The following is a 20,262-nucleotide window of genomic DNA, read 5'->3' as shown; positions in this document are numbered from 1 at the left end:
TTTCCATTGTGGGGACAAAATATCTGACATCCATAAATTTAAAAAAGAGAGGTTGATTTTGGCTCACAGTTTCAGAGATTTCAGTCCATGGTCAGCTGGCTGGAAGGCAGGAAGATCGTAGCAGAAGGTCACAGTGAAGCAAAGGTGCTCACCTCATGGAGGCCAGGAGGCAGAGCACAGGGGAAGAATGCCAGTGAGAGGGAGATCCTCCAAAGGAGGATGACTCATTCCATCCAACAGGGCCTCACTCCTACCAGCACATTCAGCTATGAACTCATCGATGAACTTACCCACTGGTGAGTATAGCGGCCCCCACGATCCAATCACCTCTCTAGGAGTCTCTTAATCCAGTCATGTTAACGATTAAGATTCACTGGCACAATATGATAATTACTTATCATGACCTACCTGTGTTCTAAGGTGGCACAATGGGGAGACAAGGCCGGGAAATATTCATCACGACTGAGATATCAAAAGAAAGACAATGGAGGAGGAGGAGGAAGAGTTTGAGGAGGCTGTCAGGGATGAGACAGACTCCAGCAAGTTGAGATCAGGGAAGGAGATGTCTGAGAGAAGATAGAAGACACAACACACACACACACACACACACACACACACACACACGCACAAAACAGAAACACAACAGTGTGGGTGGAAGGGAGGGATTGAGGTGAAGGAAAGAAGCTATGTCAGCAGCTGATAGAAGAGATGATGGCAAGATGGCCCCATCGGGGTCTGACATGGAGGGTCTGGAGAAGAAAAATGATCCTGCTCTGTCACTGATGCTAGGGCTTCTGCAGCCCAAATAACTTCCAACTTAAAGGAAGACATGCATTCACTGGATCTGGAGGAAACCCCAGGAACAACCTAATCTAACTCCTCCCCACTATAATCTATAGAAAACCACTGCAGTCCTGAGGAATAAAAATGACAATGGCCAACATGCCATGAGAGCAGCAGGCACTCATGACTCCTAAAAGTCTTAGGTATGAATCTTATATAGCGTGAGATACTTCAACAATTTTCTAGAAAGCCGTGCCTGATATATAATCATCAAAGTCTTGCCAGCAATTTGGCCCTTCCTTTTGTATGAGAATTCTTCTTGAATCTGGTGCTAGGGGGCAGCATCTGACTCCCTGGTACTAAAGACTATGGAAAGATTAGCCAGGGGACTGTGGCTCATGGAATCCTTTGGAAATACCAGGGGTATATGGTGGAATTAAGATTTCCAAGATGAACTTTAAAAAGGTATAAAAGCATGCACACCTGGGAGGTCACTCTAAGACTTGGATGCAATGAGTCAGTCCTGTTTAGTTCCTGTTTAGTTCCCGAAGAGCTTTACTTCAGCTTCTTGAAAACTGATGATCTGAAGAAAGTGAATAAAAGCAAAGAAGGGTACCTAGCACATGCATCTTCGGCATTCCAGACCAGGCTCCCCAGCTGCTGGTTTGGCAGGCATGTCCGTGGGTGCTGAGGTCTGCTGTGTGGAGCATCGCCCAGGCACACACACTTACTGACTTGGGAAGGACAATGAGGAGGGGGAGGTTAGAATCCGTAATGCCTTGTAATGATCTGTACGGTCCTCTAGGGGAAAAAGGTGCACTATTCACTGCTCACCTGACCATCTTCTTTCTCCCTCACATGGGACCAATTGTACAAAAGTCTTTTAGACTTTCAATATAAGGGAAAGGAAAATAAATGACTCTAGATAGGAGAATCATTGATATATATGGCACAAGTTGGCCAAAATCAGAAGCTACTTTTTTTTCCCTCCAGCTCCGGGTATTGGACTCTCCAGCTCCCTTTTTATTTTTTATTTTGAGATGAGGTCGCTCTGAATTTCTAAGTAGCCCAGGCTGTGCCTGAACTTTCAATCCTCCTGCCTTAAACCTCCCAGAGAGTTGGGATTATAGGTGTGTGCCACCACGCCCACCTCAGAAGCTAGTTTTGATGGTTAATTTTATGTGTCAAATTGGCTAAGCCACAGATCCTCAGACATTTGGTTAAAGATTGTTGTTTCTGGGTGGGTGTTTCAGGGATGTAAGTAACATTTATATTAGTAGATTAAATAGGTTTGCTTTGTTTAAAATGTAGGCCTCACCTACCTCCATTCAGTTAAAGGATGAAATAGGACAAAATGGTTGACTCTCCCCCAACTAAGAGAGAAGGAATTTCTCTGCCTGACTTTAGACAGGGCTTTCTCCTGTCTTTGACTCGAACTGAAGCACCAACTCTGCCCAGGTCTTGAGCCTGACAACCTTCAGGCTAGAATTGCAGCATCAGCCTTCTTGATTTTCAGGGCTTTAGACTTCAACTGGTACTGTACCATTGGCTCTCCGGGGTGTCCAGGTTACTGACTCACTGTGCAGGTCCTGGGGCCCTATTAGCCTCCATAATTTCGTGAGTCAGCTTTTTGCAATAAATCTCTTTCTACACACAGCCTATTGGTTCTGCTTGTCTGACTAACTACTCTTTCTACCATTTTAAGTGGAAAGTTTAATCACAGGGATTAGGCACTCATTACCCATTGGAAAGACTAAGGCAACATAAATCATGGAATCCACTACTTGCCTTTAGGTGATCAGGAAATAGAAGAATTGTGGGATTCTCTGGGAAATGGGTGATTAACAGCAAGATGTGAAAAAGACCTCATGTCCGTCATCTGCTGAAGCCCCACGCCAGCCTGCCTGCCTGTGCTAATTGAGGCAAGTGGCTTCTGCTCTCTTCTCACCTCCAGGAAGAGTGAGTTTGAGAAATAGTTTTTAGGTCTCCTCCTACTGTGATAAAGGGGAGAGTTTAGAAGGATCATAAAGAAAACATAAGAGAAAAAACAAAACCCCAGTAGGATGAATCCCATTGATCTGAATAAGAAGAATAAAATGTCCTCCCTCCTCACACCATCAGGGTCACACAGTTGGAGCCACGATGATTTGGCAGGTAGCACAGGGTCCTGTGGATTCTGGAGAATCTACATGATTTCAAGAACTCACACTTTCTCCTGGAAGTCGGTAAGACTCCAGCTTTCCTGGTTTTCAGGCCTTTGGACTGGGTGACATTTACCTTGTATGGGTCAAGGTAACCACCAAAGGGAAAAGGTAACCAACCAAGGAAAAAGAGATTGAAAAATTTAAGTCGGGCTAGGGAGATTTTTCAAGTACTAAGAAGTAGGACAAACTCCTGGTTTTCATGAACTAGCAGTTCATTTCTAGAGAAGTGATTGGCAAAACACCTAAGGCTCTCCATCATTCTGTCTGATGTCTAACAAATTCAGATACCAATCACCCCATGTATAAAAACTGTGGTTAATAAGGTCAACTCACATCTGGAATGTGGATTTATAAGGCTGCATGAGTATTTACTAGCCAGTAATACAGTGGTATTTTAAAGGGGTATAATGTCAACAATGAAACGCCTTGTAAAAACTGTAAGCATTTAAGACTCTAGAATGTGAAATAATATATGCTGTTTAGAAGTCAAAGTGCTCCTGTTATCACTTCAGCTAATAATCATGAAAGCATTTCTTCCCTGCACATGACCACAAATGTTAGCAGTAAACAGAGTTTCCTAGCATTAAAACAAAGATTTTTATCTCCAGCAACAGACTGGCTTCCACTACATAACAAATTAAACTAATGATGTGGGTTACACTGTATCCAAGATGATGCATATAGAAAACATTTTGAGGATCTGGAGAAAATTCTACTAAAGTAAGAAAGAGGGCTGGGGATATAGCTCAGGGGTAGAATGCTTGCCTAGCATGCTCTAAGAAAAAAGAAAAGAAAGAAAGAAAAAAGCATCTCATTAACTCCATGAAATGATCCTTCAACAATAATAGTGTAGGGAATGATATTACCCAAGTTTCTCACATGGGGAAACAGGAATGCAGAAAAATAAAGAAAAGTGCTCAAGTATTAAGGATTATGAGAAACGCATTTGAATGTGGATACCCCTGCCTTAAAAAACCTTCACTGTCAGATCATTCCGCCTCTCAGCATTCTTGGTAAAAGAAAGGACACTGCTTTGCAATTTGAAAAAGTTGCTCTAAGTAATGAGAAAACACCAAGCACAAAATCATAAAGAGGCAACCTCTTCATTATTCTTCCAGGCAGGCAAATACTTGTTACTTAAGTCAGATACCATACCTTATTGAAATAACCAGTATACATAGTGACTTCCTAGGCGAGAACCACTGAAAATGTCAGGAGGGGTCAAATGTAAAGGCACATAAGGAAACTCAAATACAGGGGCATTTAAAGACAGGAGTGGTGCTGAGGAAAGCCAGTCAGAAGGCCAGGCCTAAGGCTGTGTTGAATGATGCAGATAGATGCCTGCCCTAACTTCTCCAGTGCAATCTAGATGACTTAACTCGAGGGCTATGATTTCTTTTTGAACTGAAACATCTTTAAATAGCTAGAAAATGAGTGGCGGGGCAGAATGTGAAATAATAGAGTGATGAGAGCTTGGGATCCCAGAGACAGGCGCATTGAGAGAGAGGAGCCCGTGTTGAGCTCCAGGGATTGTTCACGCTGGTTCCATGATGTCAGATCTTCAGCTTCGTAAGGAAAGACAGAGATCAGTATTTTACATGAGCTCATCGGACACATTTATTTTTAAATTGACAAAAATTGTATATAATTATAGTGTACAGCATGTTTTAAAGTGTGCATATGTTGCGAAATTAACATCAGCATTAGCTCACATGTTTGTTTTTTGTGTGGTGAGAATATTTAAAATCTATTCTCAGCAATTTCGAAGTATAGAGTACATGGTTATTAACCATACTTCCCACGGTGTACTATACACCCCTAGAGCTTATTCCTCACATCTAACTGACACTTTGTGGCCTTTGACCAGCCAGCGTCTTCCCAATCCTATTCCTGTTCCCGGCTGGCTCCTGGTGGCCCCCATTCTTTGCTTTTATGAGTTCAGCTTTTTCAGATTCCATATGTAAGTGAGATTGTGCAGTATTTATCTTTCTGTGTCTAGCTTATTTCTCTTAACAGAATGTCTTTCATTTTCACTCACGCTATTTCTTTTCTTTTTTTGCTTGTGATTTCTTTCTTTTTCCTTTTTTCTTTTTCTTGTACTGGGAATCGAACTCAGGACCTCGCAACTCTCCAGGCAGGCGCTGTGCTGCTGAGCTACATCCCCTTGTGATTTCCACGTGGCTCCGGCCTAACTAGCTTCATTAGAAAAAGAAAGAAACGTCAGCGTTTCCAAGAACCCAACATGTGTAGCCGAGGGCTGACAAGGGGCTCGCATCATGTCCGGCCCCAGGGTCAGCGTGTCCCCTCTACAGCTGTCCCAGGAACAGGGCCACCCGTCACAGAGGCTGGTGACCCGGATTGGGCCACTTTGCCTCTCTGGAGCCCCAGAGTCCTCATGGGCATATACGAGGAGAGCCGAGAGCCGTTCAGCCGCAGCAGAGGGTGAGGCCTGCAAGACAGGGCGCAGCACTCTGCGGAGCGGGCGGTGCCAGCGCTTCGGCCCAGCCCTTCTCTGTGACACCCAGCACCTGGCCTGCTGCAGGAACCCTCGGTGGAACACGGTTAAACGGGGCGGGTTTATACTCCTTCCTTTCTCAAAGCTCAGATTTGAACTGATTTATGAGCTTAAAAGAACTAGGTCCAAAGGAAGAAGGGCAAAAATACACTGAGCGAGAGGGTTTGCGCAATTGCTGAGATTGTGCCATGCGGCTTGGAGGCTCCCAGCACAAACGAGCCAGTCTGTCAGCTGCGAGCACCTTCTTGCGAAGACACCGTCCGGGGTCCGGGATCTGAGGCGTGAGATTTCCTGAAGGCGTTCACAGAGTGGATGGATGCGGAACAGGGCCGAACAGGCAGAGAATCCGGAAGCGGGAAGGAGAGAGAGGCTCCAAGATCAGAGATTGTGAGACCAAGCTGTCCCTGGCGGGCTGCTTCTCAGGGCGTGCCACTCCAGTCCTGGAGACATCTGTGTCGCAAGCACACGGGAAGCTCCTCGGGGGGGGATGTTATGCAACCTCAGGGTGGGGTCACTCATGCCATTTCAAATGATGAGATTTCATTCTTTTTAAAAGGTGGAAATAGAGCTTTTGCAATGGGAAGGGTAGGAGAAGAAAAAAGAATTAAGACTTACTATGTGCATGTACCAACCTCCCATGATAAATGTAGCCATTATGTAATGCAAACATGTACTAATACAAAATAATAAATTTTTTTTTGGTATTAAATTCTTTTATTGGTACATTGTAGGTATACAACACAATTACATTTCTCATTGGGAATTGTACCTTTACATAATGCATCTTGGTTCTTGTTTTTTCCCCATTCCTAGCCCTCCCTTCATGCCCTCCACCCTTCCCTATTTACAAAGACTTTATTTCCATTTTTTCCATTTCTCATCATTTTTGGCTTTCCCTTCTTTCCTTTCCCGTGCCTCCCACTACCCCTACCCCGTTGGACCTTTTCTTCCTATTTTACATTATCGATTATTCATTGGTACATTTTAGGTATACAATATAATGACATTCATCATTGGAAATTTGCACCTTTACATAGTCTCTCTTGGTTCTTGTTTTTCACCTTTGCCCAGCCCTCCCTTCAACCCCTCCAGCCCTCCTTATTTATAAAGATTTTGTTCCTATTTTTCCACTGTCTCATATTAATCCCATTCCCTTCTATCCTTTCCCTTAGCCCTCCCACTTCCTTCCCCTTTGCCCCTTTTCTTCCTATTTCACATGACCTATTATACATTTAGTCCTTATTTACACTTTCAGTTTCTCACACCAGAGAAACTATTCGGTATTTACACATCTGTGTCCTATTTATTTCACTTAAGAGTATTGCCTCAATGGGCATCCACTTAGCTATAAATGTCTCTAATTTCTCATTTTTTATGGCTGAGTAGTACTCCATTTTATTTAAAAAACCACATTTTCTTTATCCAGTCTCCAGTTGATGGGCACTTGGGCTGTTTCCAAGTTTTAGGTATTACAAACTGTGCTGCTATGAACATGGGTGCACATATATCACTGTGGTATGATTCTTTTAATTCTTTGGAGAAGATCCCCAGCAGTGGAATAGTGGGGTCAAATGGGACTTCCAGTCCTAGTTTTTGAGGTATCTCCATACTGATTTCCACAGTGGTTGCACCAGTCTACACTCCCACCAGCAGTGGAGCAGGGTTCCTCTTTCCCCACAGCCCTGCCAGCATTGGTTATTGGTTGATTTCATGATAGCAGCCATTCTTTCTGGAGTGAAGTGGAATCTCAGCATTGTTTTCATTTGCATCTCTCGAATGACCAGGGATGTTGAACATTTTTTCATGTATTTATTTGCTATTTCTACTTCTTTGTCTGAGAAACGTCTGTTCATTTCAGCTGCCCATTTTTGGATTGGGTCTTTAAATTAGGGAGATCTGATCTTTTTAAGTTCTTTATAGATTCGAGATAGTAGACCTTTGTCTGAGGAAGAGCAGGTGAAGATTTTTTCCCACATTGTGGGTTGTCTCTTCACACTGCTGGTGGTTTCTCTTGCTGTGCAGAAGCTTTTTAATAAGAAGAGATCCCATTTGTTGATTGTTTGTGCTAGTTCACAGGCAACTGAGGTTTTGTTCATAAAATCTTTTCCTACACCGATGTCTTCAAGGGTTCTACCTAACCTCTGTTCCAACTGGTTCAGAGTTTCTATTTTAATATTTAGATCTTTAATCCATTTTGATTTTAGTTTAGTGCATGGTGAGAGATACAGGTCTAGTTTTAATCTTTGGAAAGATGAAGCCCAATTTTTCCAACACCATTTATTAAAGAGGCTATCTTTCCTCCAGTGAGGGTGTTTGGCTCCTTTGTCGAAGATGAGATGGCTGAGTGTGTCTGGCATTGTTTCTGCATCTTCTAATCTGTTCCACTGGTCCTCAAGCCTGTTTCTTTGCCAGTACCATGCTGTTTTTATCACAGTAGCTTTGTAGTAGAGTTGCAGGTTGGGGATTGTGGTACCCCCTACCATGTCTCTGTTACCTAGAATTGCTTTTGCTATTCTGGGTCTCTTCTTATTCCAAATGAATTTTTGGATTGTTTTCTCGAGGTCTATGAAGTATGCTGCTGGGATCTCAATTGGAATTGCATTAAATCTATGTAGCAGTTTTGGAAGTATGGCCATTTTCACTATATTAATCCTTTCTACCCAGGAGCAAGGGATGTCTGTCCATTTTCTGATATCATCTTCAATCTCTCTTTTCAGAGTGCCATAGTTTTCAGAGAAGAGGTCTTTGATTTTTTTTTGTTAGGATGATTCCTAGGTATTTCAGTTTTTTGGCTGCTATTGTAAAAGGAATTATTTGCCCTATTTCTCTCTCAGTGAGTCTGTCATTGGTGTAGAGGAAAGCTATTGATTTTTGTGTGTTGACCTTGTAACCAGCTACTTGACTGAATTTGGTTATTAAGTCTAGAAGACTTTTGGTGGAGTTCTTGGGGTCTTCTATATAGAGTATCATGTCATCTGCAAATAATGACAGTTTGACTTCTTCATTTCCTATCTTTATTCCTTTTATTTCTTTCTCTTGTCTAATTGCTGTGGCTAATGTTTCCAGAACTATATTGAACAAGAGTGGTGATAGTGGACATCCTTGTCTTCTTCCTGATTTGAGTGTGAAGGATTTCAGTTTTTGACCATTTAGTATGATATTGGCTGTTGGTTTTTCATAGATGGCTTCTATCAGTTTGAGGTAGAGACCATCTATTCCAATTTTTTGTAGGATTTTTATCATAAATGCATGTTGGATTTTGTCAAATGCTTTTTCTGCATCTATGGAGATAATCATATGGTTTTTGTCCTTGGCTCTATTGATATAGTGTATTACATTAATTGATTTGCGTATATTGAACCATCCCTGCATCCCTGGGATGAATCCCACTTGATCAGGGTGTATGATCTTCTTGATGATCTTCTGTGTTCTATTTGCCAGTATCTTATTAAGGATTTTTGCATCTATGTTCATTAGTGAGATTGGTCTATAGTTCTCTTTTTCAGTTGGGTCTTTCTCTGCTTTGGGGACCAAAGTGATGCTTGTTTCCAGGAATGAATTTGGGAGAATTGCCTCCCTTTCAATTTCATTGAAGAGTTTAAACAGTAGTGGCAGTAGTTCCTCTCTAAATGTCTTGTAGAATTCAGCAGTGAAACCATCAGGGCCTGGACTTTTCTTAGTTGATAAGTTTTTAATTACATTTTCAATTTCATTGGTTGATATTGGATTGTTCAGAATTTTTAGGTCTTCTTCGTTCAACTTTGGTAATTCATAAGTATCTAGGAATCTGTCCATTTCTTCTGTGTTGTCCATCTTATAGGCGTATAGGTTCTGGAAGTAGATATTGATGATCCTCTGGATTTCTGCTGGGTCTGTTGTAGTTTCACCCTTTTCATTCCTAATTGCATGGATTTGGGCCTTTTCTTTCCTTTTTCTGACAAGGTTGACTAAAGGTTTATCAATTTTGTTGATTCTTTCAAAGAACCAACTCTTGGCTTCATTGATTTTTTTTGTATCATTCTCTTAGTCTCCATTGCATTGATTTCTCCTCTGATCTTTATAATTTCTTCCCTTGTATGAGCTTTGGGGTTGTCTTGCTCTTCTTTTTCTAGAAGCTTGAGGTTCAGCATCAGGTTGTTTAATTGGGCTCGTTCTGTTTTCCTAATATGCGTATTCACTGCTATGAATTTCCCTCGTAAGACTGCTTTCATTGTGTCCCATAGATTCCGATATGTTGTATTGTCATTGTCATTTAATTGAAGGAACTGTCTGATTTCTTCTTTAATTTCCTCTGTGACCCATTGGTTATTCAGAAGTGTGTTGTTCAATTTCCACATGTTTCTGAAATTTTTTGAGTTTCTTTTGCTATGGATCTCCAATTTCATTGCACTATGGTCTGATAATATACAGGGGATAACTTCAGTTCCTTTGCACTTACTTAAACATGTTCTATGTGTGAGTATGTGGTCTATTTTTGAGAATGACCCATGTGCAGCTGAGAAGAATGTGTATTCTGATTTTGTGGGGTGGAAGACTCTCTAAACATCTGTTAAGTTCATTTGTTCAAGAGTTCAATTGAGTTCTAGTATTTCAGTACTTTTTTTTAGTCTAGTTGATCTATCTATTTGTGACAGTGGGGTGTTGAGGTCCCCCAGTACAATTGTATTAGTGCATATAGGGCTTTTCATGTCTGTTAGTATTTGTTTTATATAGTTAGGTGCACTAGTGTTTGGTGCATAGATATTTATGATTGTCATCTCTTCCTCTTGGATTCTTCCCTTTACAAGGATGTAGTGTCCTTCTTCATCTCTCTTAATCAGTGTTGGTTTGAAATCTACTTGATCTGCCAAGAGGATAGCTACTCCTGCTTTTTTTTGGGTTCCTGTCGCATGCAGTATTGTTTTCCACCCTTTAACTTTCAGTCTATGAGTTTCCTTTTGAATTAAGTGTGTTTCTTGTATGCAGCATATTGTTGGATTTTGCTTCTTGACCCATTCTGCCAGTCTATTTCTTTTGATTGGTGAATTGAGACCATTAACGTTGATGGCTATAACTGAAATGTATTGACTTGTCATTGCCATGACTTTTTCTTTCTGTTGGGCTCTCCCCGTTTACATTTAATTTCTTGTCATGCCAGATGGGTTCATTCTGCTTTGCTTCCTGGGGTTGTGATCCTCAGTGTCTGTTCCTAGGCTGCTGTGTAAAATTCTTTGGAGTGCTGGTTTGGTACTCAAGAAGTTCCTAAGGTGCTCTTTGTCATGAAAGTATCTTATTTCTCCATCAAGTTTGAAAGATAGTTTTGCAGGGTACATCAATCTGGGTTGGAGGTTGTTTTCTTTTAGGGCTTGGAATATGTCACTCCAAGGTCTTCTTGCCTTGATGGTTCGTGTTGAGAAGTCTGCTGTGATTCTGATGGGCTTTCCTTTGTATGTCATTTGTTTCTTTTCTCTGACTGCTTGGAGAACTTTGTTCTTCTGTTGGGTTTCTGGAATCTTAACAATTATATGCCTATGTGTAGATTTTTTTTGATCAAGGCTATTTGGAGTCCTATATGCCTCACTTATCTGTATGTCAAGCTCCTTTCCCCTGCTTGGGAAGTTTTCTGCCATTATTCCTGTGAAGAGATTTTTTATGTCATCTGCACTCTCTCCTGTTTCTTCATTGAGCCCAATCAGTCTTATGTTATTCTTTTTTGCATCATCTAGCAGCTGCTGGATTGATTTCTCATGGTCTCTTATAATTTTGAAGCAATTTTTCTTTTCCTGGTCACTAATTGCAATCTTATCTTCTATATCTGAAATTCTGTCCTCACACTGGCTCATTCTGCTGTGTAGACTTTCAATGGAGTTTTTCATGTCCTGGAAATCTATTTGCATCTGTTTTATGGATTCCATTTGTTTCTTATGTTGGAATTCCATCATATTCCTCAGCTCCTCTCTAGATTTATTAATCATGTCTTGCACTAAGGGCACAATTTCTCCTGTTATCTGAGAAATTATTTCTGATTTCATTTTTTCCAGATCCCCTTTTGTTGCCAGTTCAGTGGGTCCAGGTGGTTGAGTATCAGAGTGTTCCATCTCATTTCCCTTTGGGGTTGCTGTAGGTGATCTGGAAGTCTGGTTTTGAGACTTATTTATGTGTTTTCTCATTTCGACTGGGCTGGGGGCTGTTAGCGCCTGCACGGATTACCTCCTCTGAGCTGGGTGAGGTGGTACAGGGGCCGGGAGCAGCGGTAGAGATGGTGAGCCAAAAGCCCTTTCCTGTGGGCTGGGAGCAGCCGGAGGGATGGTGGCCAGGAAACCCCTTCCTCTGGGCCAGGAGCAGCGGGACAGAAGGTGGCCCAAAAGCCCTTTCCTCTGGGCTGGGAGCAGTAGGAGGGATGGTGACCGGGAAGCCCCTTCCTCTGGACCAGGAGCAGTGGGACGACGGCTCAGAAGCTCCTACCTCTGGGCCGGGAACAGTGGGACTCAGTACCTTGGTCTGGTGGTCTGGTGTCCTCTGCGCCTTGGTAATGTGGAATCAGGTGGCTGCCTGTCTGCAGTGGGGTGATTCGGTGTCTTCTGCGTGACTCAGGACCTTGGTAGGGCATGCACAGACCTGCCTGTCTGCAGCGGGCTGATTCAGCGTCTTCTGCGTGACCAAAAATAATAATTTTGTAACATTCAATGAGTTTAAGTAGGCCTGGAAAAAGAAAAGATGAATAGTATTCCACTGTGTAGATTCAAGGTATGCTCACAAAATAGGGTGACTGTTTAAATTTTTAAAATTTATTTCAGTAGAAGACACATTGCTCTTAGTCCCCCCCCCAAAAAAATACTCCCCTTTGCTTAGAACACACTCATGCCATCGTTCTTGGCACTTTCTGAAGCAGTTCTGGAAGGCCTCTTTCATGGGTGTCTTTAGTTGTGCTGTCATGGCTGCCTCAATGTCTTAAATGGATCCAAAATGTTTTCCTTAAATGGAAACAAAAGCTTTTGTAAGGAAGGGAAGAGGGTTGAAAGGGAGTGGAGGGGAATGGAGAAAAAAAATTGAGATATTACAGGTACAGATTCCATATGATCAGTATGTATATCAAAAGTGTACCAATAACATTAATTTTTAAAAATGTTTCCTTTTGGGCTGGGGATTTAGCTCAGTGGTTTTGCTGCCTGCCCTGCAAGCGCAAGGACCCGAGTTCGATCTCCGGTACCAAAAAAAAAAAAAAAGTTTCCTTTCATGGTCATTTTTACTTTGGAGAAGAGCCAGAAGTCACATGGTGCCAGAGCTGGTGAATAAGGTGGATGACGACACATGGTAATGTTTTTATTTGACAGGAATTTCCATAAATGTTTTGAATTGCAAAAGAGGACTTCCAAAACTGCTTCAGAAAAATAGCAAGAAGGATGGGACAAGTGTGCATGAAGCGAGGGGACCTATTTTGAGTGGTTATGTGTCTTGTGCTCAAAAAAATTGTTTATTTAAACATCCCCTGTGTTCTGTGATCACACCTTGTACATCATGTATTCAAAGTGGTTGGATTTCCAGTGAACCCCAGGGAGCAATTCAATGCCTCATGAAGTGACCTAATATCTCGTAGATTCACCGAGCTCCAAAATCTCTTGAGAACCCTGGATTCTGCAAACCCACAGAGGGCTGAGGTGGGTAGAAATTCAGTTTCCATGGCAGCAAGAAGAAGGCTTGCAGGAAGAAGGGATGGGGCCCGGTGACCATGACAAAGGTGCAAAGTGGCTTGGGTCTGAGTCCTGGAGTCTCATTTCCCAACCACCAGTCCTGGCTGTCTGGGTTGGATCTCTTTGACCACAAAGAACAGAAAAGGAGACTTTGTGAACAAGGATTCAGAGGAAGCCAGGAAACCCTGAGAAAGAAGAACCTCATGGGGACTGGAACCAGGCTCAGAGAGCCGTTTTGCAGGATGCTTACTTATTTTGTCTCTCTTTTCTGAATGCGCACTTTATTTTTCTCTTGCTAGCAAAAGGAAGAGTTGTGCACTGCACAGTGTAGTCTCCCAAGTCTGAATCTTCTTCTTTTTTGTTCAACATATGCCTACTGGGGTCTCTGAGCCCAGACTTCTCAAAAAGCATTTGATGAGCCCCAATTTGGTTAGGTGTCCAGTCCGAGGCCGGTTAGCTCTGGCCAGGGATCTGGGTCACATGGCTTAAACATGGTGGCCGGCCTCCTTTTCCACAGCTTTCCCATTCCAGGGGTAAATGCTGTCTCACAGAGCTGCTGGGAGGAAAAAACAAGAGGAAATGGGTTATGGTACGAAGACACTGAGCACAGATCTGTCTCAGAGTAAGTATGTGTACTGGTGTTGTGGCTTAGATGTAAAATGTCCCCCAAAAGTCTCATGGGTTCAGAGGTGGAGCTTTGGGAAGATGACCGGATCACAGGGATGCTCTATTTATCAGTGGACTCATCCACTAATGAGTTCAAGAGCTGAGAGGGCTTTTAGGAGAGGGGCCTGGTTAGAGGTGGGCCACTAGAGATATGATCTAGAAGGGTGGATCCCCCTCCCCAGCTCAGCCCTTCTCTTTCTGCTTCCTGGCCATGACGACTAGAGCAGCTTTCCACCACCAGACCCCTCCACCATGTTCTTCCTGCACTGGAACCAGCTGACTATGGATTAAATCCTTTAAAAATCATGAACCAAAATAAACCTCTCTTCTTTTAAGTTGTGTTAGGTATTTTGTCCCAGCAACAAGAAACTGACTCAGATAACCAGGCTGAACAATGTCTCTAAAAAATGTATGGCCACTAGGAGCCTTTGAATGGGGTCTTTCCAGAATTAGAGTTTTTGCAAATGTAACCACAGTTAGATGAGATCACATCAGATTAGCGTGAACCCTAATCCAGTGACTAGTCTTTATCAAAAGAGGGCAGTTTAGACATAGATGGTCACACAGGGAGAATCCTACATGATGACAGAGGGAGATACTGGAGTGATACTGTCACAAGCTATAGAATGCTAAAGATCAGGGCAACTACCATAAGCTGAACAAGTATGAACCAGCCCTCAAAGTTCACTTGATTTTGGACTTCTGGCCTTTACAACCGTGAGTTCTGTTAATAAATTTCTGTTGATTTAAATTGCTCAGCTTATGGTAACTTGTTATGGCAGTTCTAGAAAATTAATGATCAATGGAGGTTACCATTATTTTTATTAACAATTTTTTTACAAATGAAGCAAACAGTTACTGCATGACCCTTCTTTTTTTTGTTACTGGCGATTGAACTCGGGTCCTTGCGCTTGCACAGCAGGCAGCGGAACCACTGAGCTAAATCCCTGGCCCTCATGACCCTTTTTTCTGGGAGACTCTCTATATCTTTGAGATCAGATCCATCCAGTAAACCCTGAAGTGAGCAGGTTTGGCTCCTCTGCCAACCCACAAAGTAGGCCTGCAGCTCCCAAAGATACTTCACCAACACTGGCACCTTGGTAGGCATTGGATTACTGCTTCCTGGCATAGCAGGGTGAAGGTGACATTCAAGATAGGAGACTAGGGATCTAATATTTTCCCTGCAACTGACTAGGACAAATCAGTGTTCTTGTCCAAATTTGTTATCCAGGGACAAGAACGGATCATACAGTTCTGCCCAATTACATAAGGAAAGATGACTAGCATCTTCATAAGAGATGTGCAAATTAAAACTACCATGAGATACCATGTTTATCCTATTAAATTGGCAAAGACTGAAATGTTTGGTAATATTGTATAGCCTAGGTTATAGGGTAGGCAATTTCTTGGATAGAGTAAAAGTTGGTACATCCCTCCCTAGAAGCCATTTAGCAACGACTAACAAGTACAAATACATATATCTTTCAACTCAGCAATCTTGTCATTGCTATGAGTCTCTTGTACCAGGTGGGAACAAGGGTTACCTATAGCGCTGTTTTTAGTATCTTTGGAAACAACCCAAATGTGCATCAGTACAGAACTGTTACAATAAACCACAATGTACAGAATGGAATACTGGGCACAGTAAAACAGAAAAGAAATCTATACTGATAATAGACCAATCTCTAAGTGTGTCATAAACAAGACAAGCAAAACAGAGAATGTTGTGTAAAGAATACTACCATTTGGGTATCAAGAGAAAAAAAGAGCAGTACATTTGTGTTTGCTTACATTTGAGAGAAATTTCTTCCACCTGAAAAAAACATAATTTTAAAATTGGATTTATTGGTCTTGAAATTAACCCACATTTCCAGATTTTTCTTGGTTTCCATATATCATTCATCCAATAGAAAACTTCTGATTAATTTTCTGGAAACATAGCTTTCTTTGTGTCTTTCATTTGCTTTTCAATGATTTCTCATCGCCTCAAACATGCACTACACTATAAACCCACTCCTGCGAAGACAGATGTATCTTCCCCACACCATCTTCCATTGCTCAAATATAGAAACTCTCCACTCCAACCAAACTTATCCTTAGCTCTATTAACATGATGGGTAATATTGGTGGATTTTATAATATTTATATTTGTATTACTAAAGCAAATCTCAGGCTGGGGATGCAGCTCAGGGATAGGATACTTGCCTCACGTGTACAAGGCCCTGGGTTTGATTCCCTCCCACAAGAATGATTACTGGAGTTGTTTCACCTCCAGTGAGCCTTCTGAGGGTGGCAGCCTCAGCAAAGACATGTGTTGCAATCTTGTGAGAAACCCAGGGCCAGAGGACCCAGCTAAAATGCCCTTGGATTCCTGACCCATGGAAATGGCAAGATAATAAATGGTGTGCTCTGATTGTCTTTGTGGGGTGATTTGTTACACAGCAATATGTAACCAACACAGAGCTCAAACTCTATCTTGTCCCAGGAAACTGCCCAGCAGCAAATTGAAAGGACTAGAGGTAATCTGGATGTAACTGGTTCTTTAGAGATCTAAATCTAAATCAGAATTTAAAATACAATGTGTAATTAATATCTAAAATTTTCACTTCGAAGTGAAGGTATGATAACATCACTTTATTGCAAACCCTTCATTTTAATTTATTAAAGACTTACCAAATGTTCCTTGAAATGACTTATTTTTAGGACTACCTTTTTGTTTGGTACCGGGGATGGAACTCGTAGGACTTCCTTTTAAACATTGTATTTGCCCATGAACATTTAGAATGTGCCAAATTAAATACAGACCACTTAGATAAAGGTGGGCACAGGACAAGTTGAATTATAACATGGATTTATATTTTACAACATTTTAATGAACCTGGTTTATTTCTATACCCTGGTGAAGAAAGAAACAGAGAGAGAGAGAGAGAGAGAGGAAGAGAGAGAGAGAAAGAGGAGGAAGAGGAAATGAAAGGGAAGGAAAAGAAATGGAAGAGAAAGGAAACAAAAGGAAGGGAAAGGGGAAAATACCTATCTTCCTTACCTTCAAATATGGTGATATAGTTGGAGCTTACCAGAAACATTTCCAAGCCTTCTCTGAGACTGTAAGAGTCTATTCTCACTGAAAGCAGTCAGTCCAAGTGATAGGTAAACTTTTGCTCCACTTGCTCTTTATAAAATTGGGGCTCATGATACTCATGTCCCCATAATCCAGTTTCAATTGTGCCAGATAGGACAATGGCTTAGTAATGGTTCCCTGAAGGACACAGGAGAGCAAGGAAAAGAATGGACCCATGAGTAGCATCATGCAGCAGAGCTTCCTGCCAACTTCAGTTGCTCACTTGGACTGCTGCATGAAGAAGATAAATGTGCATATTTTTAAGCCACTGCATTTTGGGGTCTCTTGTTACAGCAACTTAACCTTTATCTATCCTAACTAATACACCCATCATTGACTCCTCTAAAATGTCACCAATACCCATGATGGATGTATTTACTATGTATTGCAAACATATGCTAATAATTTTTTTTAAAAGAACAGATAAAACTTCACCACAACACCACATGAAAGGAAACACTGTCTTACAGCCCCCGGAGGAGCATGCCTCACCAAACTCTCCTGTCCGAGGCTCTGCCACGTGAGCTCTGGACATAGCTTAGTCTCTGTGAGACTTGCCTTCTCCCTACAGGAAGTAGAAAAAATGATTCCTGCTTTCCAGGGCTGCTTGAGGGAACTAACTGGGCCATTGGGACAGCCTCAGACCAACACCCAGTGTGGAGCCAGCAGGATGAAAATTCCTTCTACAGCACCATCTCCCCTCCCAGGACCCAAGAGAAGGACACAAAGCCTTTGGGGGGATGCAGGCAGCAGCAGGGGGATATTTTATCCTAGGTAAAGTCACATTTGTCCTGGGGGATACAATCCTAGACCCCAGTGGATGCTGACACAACAGGTAGTACCCAGCCCTGTGTATGCTATGCTTCTTCCCATGCATACCCCCAATAACATGTCACATACAAATAAGAGACTAGCAACAATAACTAAAATAAAACATAGTTATAATAACACATTAAACGTTATTTAAAACTTAAAAAGTATGTCATTGAATAATTGTTGTATATGCACAATTGAGCTAAGTACAAATAACTGGATTTCTGCCCTCAAAATAAAAAGACAGTTTTAAAATATAATTCTCCCATCCAAGACCAATATTAAACTACCAAAGAACTACACACTATTTCTCTGGCACAACTTCTTCACCTCCTGACCTCGGGCTCCTGGGGACTGCCATTTAACATCTCTATGCTGCTACAGCAGTCTTTCTCCCTACCTCTTCTCAAAGGTGTGGATTTTTGTTAGACTGGTTGGGACATTTGTGTTTAGAACCTCAGTCTGTGCCTTACAGTGTGGCAATCACCACCAGCCCTCAGCTTCTCATCTCCCTGGAGCTGCTGAGAACCGAATTCTCCCGAGGACTCCTTCCTACACAGAATAGCTGCAGGGCTGTGCATACGGCTATGACTGTCTCCCCAAGACTTGTCTGGGGAGTTTCGTGAGAGTCTGATAAGAAAAACAAGAAGGGAGAATTAATGTTTCATCACAGAAAAAAATGAAGGCAGTTTCAACACATCATGAATGGCTGGAAGCCTGAAAGCCCCACCTTTGGTGACATACTTACGCTGAATGTGCCACGTTTGACTTTGCCTTTTCTCTTAACTGGGAGAAAGAAAAAACTGAAGCACTAGATTTGGGGGACACATAATGGAAGTTGCCTTCACAGGCGAACCTATTTCCTCGGACCACAAACACAACAAGTTCTGAATTATTATCCCTCAGTCTTTTAAAACTAAACCTCAGGGTGTGGTCCCTGTGCCTAAAGTCATACGGGAGCGCTGTAAAGCAGGCTGCTGCACCCTCGGCGGAGGCGGATAGACAGCTCTGGCTGTGACACATCAGGGCGGCGACAGCGGCCTGCGCTGCTTCTGCAAGAGAGAGTCCGCGTCTCCCCAAAGCTCACTGGTCTCTAAGCCACCTTGAGCTTGCTCACCAGACAGGACTGAGGAGCTAGGAAAGCAAAAGCTAGGGCACGAGGAAGACCAAACAGTCCGTTGCATCCCAAAGACTTCCGGGCCCGCGAGGACACCTGGATAAGCCAGGCGGTGCCCCGTGTTCCCCCACGGCGCTTGCGCAAACACATCCTTAGGCTTTGCGTGGGCAGCCAGGAAATGCGCAGCCCTCCGCTCAACTGGAGACAGGCCTGGGCTGCTGGGCCGACCCCTTGGGCCTGATCGAACTGTTGCCCCTCATTCTGCGTGAGGAGGCGCAAAGCTCCCCCTTCGGGATCCCGAAGACTCCGAGGCAGATTTAGCAAGGATGAGGGCAAATTAAGTCCAGACGAAAGCCTCCTCCCGAGCTGCTCCCTCCTGCTGAGCAGGTGGCAGGTGCGGGCGGCGCAGGCTCCTCCTCCCCAACCTCCTTGCGTCTGAAGTCTCCAAGCCATCTGGTCCCGGTCCCGCCAGTGTTTCTCAAACAGAGGCACAGCCAAAGCAAGAAGTAGCAGGGCGAGGTTAGGGTCTTCATCTTCGACGCAGAAACCCGAGAAGAGAGCAAGTCTACCCCACCTCCTAAAAGCGCTTCCCTGTGGCCGCCTCGCAGACGGCTCGGGCCCACTTCGAACTTCCTCGGTTCTTGAGCGCGACCGAGGGTGTCCGGAATCCGAGGCAACGATGCACCAGGCGGAGTTTGGGGAGAACTTGGGGGTCGTGGGAGCGAGTCTGCAAGAAGCGGGCAAAGGTGGATGAGGAGCTGGCTGGCGAGGTCCAGCTCTCCTGGGCGCAGGAGGTGGAGGAAAGGTCCCCGTGGGCTCGGCGCTGCCCGGGCAGGTGCCCCACAGCGCGGCCCTCTGTCCAGCCCAAAGGCGCAGTGGACGCTGTGCTCCTCCACCCCGCGGCGAGCCCGCCCGGGGAAAGGCAGGGGGCGCTTAGGGGCCCGGAGCCGCGGGGCCTGAGCCAGAGGGGGACTGGCCTTGCGCGAGGTGGAGGCGGGCACCTGGCTGGCGCGCCGAGGGCGGGCTCTAGGGCCCGCGCCGCGCACCTGTTGGCCGGCGCCGGCCCCGCCCCGAGCTGGTGGAAGGAGGCCGCAGCGCGAGCGCAGGAACCGCGCGACCGCGGGGACCGCAAAGGCGCAGCGCAGGCCGGCGCGGCTGCAGCGGCTGCGGGGCGCCGAGGCTCGACCCCGCTCACCATGGCCGCGCTGCTGCGGAGCCTGCAGGATTCCCAGCTCGTGGCCCGCTTCCAGCGCCGCTGCGGGCTCTTCCCAGCTCCCGAGCCAGGCGCTGTCCCCGAGGCCCGGCATCTTCTCGCGGCCGAGAGCAAGGGCGGCGGGGGCCCGCCCAGTGGGCTGAGGAGAGCCTCAGCCCTGCAG

At 43.9% G+C, this 20,262-nt stretch overlaps 2 protein-coding genes and 1 pseudogene across 3 annotated transcripts in view; 1 reads left to right on the top strand and 2 right to left on the bottom strand.

Moving 5' to 3' along the window:
* LOC101725240 (leucine-rich repeat-containing protein 34-like) overlaps positions 1-18,792 on the bottom strand; it is a 27,314-nt pseudogene extending 8,522 nt beyond the window's left edge.
* On the bottom strand, positions 4,598-20,084 carry LOC147829323 (uncharacterized). Its single transcript, XM_087205963.1, has 3 exons — positions 19,901-20,084; positions 11,977-19,818; positions 4,598-6,070 (listed from the first exon to the last, which is right to left on the bottom strand). The coding sequence occupies exons 1-2, from the start codon at positions 20,082-20,084 to the stop codon at positions 18,863-18,865; spliced, it is 1,140 nt and encodes a 379-aa protein (XP_087062089.1). The 3' UTR covers positions 4,598-6,070; positions 11,977-18,862.
* The window catches only part of Sgpp2 (sphingosine-1-phosphate phosphatase 2), a 121,441-nt gene continuing 121,116 nt past the window's right edge, over positions 19,938-20,262 (top strand). The window contains exon 1 of one of the 2 annotated variants that reach the window (XM_004864477.3): positions 19,938-20,262. In XM_004864477.3, the coding sequence (XP_004864534.1) occupies positions 20,083-20,262 (180 nt within the window). In that variant the 5' untranslated portion in view covers positions 19,938-20,082. The other variant, XM_004864475.3, reaches the window with a different exon arrangement.

This window comes from Heterocephalus glaber, unplaced genomic scaffold (assembly GCF_053883595.1).
Source record: "Heterocephalus glaber isolate CG9 unplaced genomic scaffold, H.glaber_assembly_v1.0 deba00000621, whole genome shotgun sequence".
NCBI classification, from domain to species: domain Eukaryota; kingdom Metazoa; phylum Chordata; class Mammalia; order Rodentia; family Bathyergidae; genus Heterocephalus; species Heterocephalus glaber.
The sequence above is the reverse complement of the archived record's forward strand: the minus strand, read 5'-3'. Positions and strand labels throughout refer to the sequence as shown.

Coding starts and splice junctions, on each gene's coding strand:
- LOC147829323 (XM_087205963.1), bottom strand. CDS start 20,084: ATGGTGAGCGGGGTCGAGCCTCGGCGCCCCGCAGCCGCTGCAGCCGCG. Junction 19,819..19,900: donor GGCCCTAGAGCCCGCCCTCG/GCGCGCCAGCCA, acceptor CGGGCCCCTAAG/CGCCCCCTGCCTTTCCCCGG.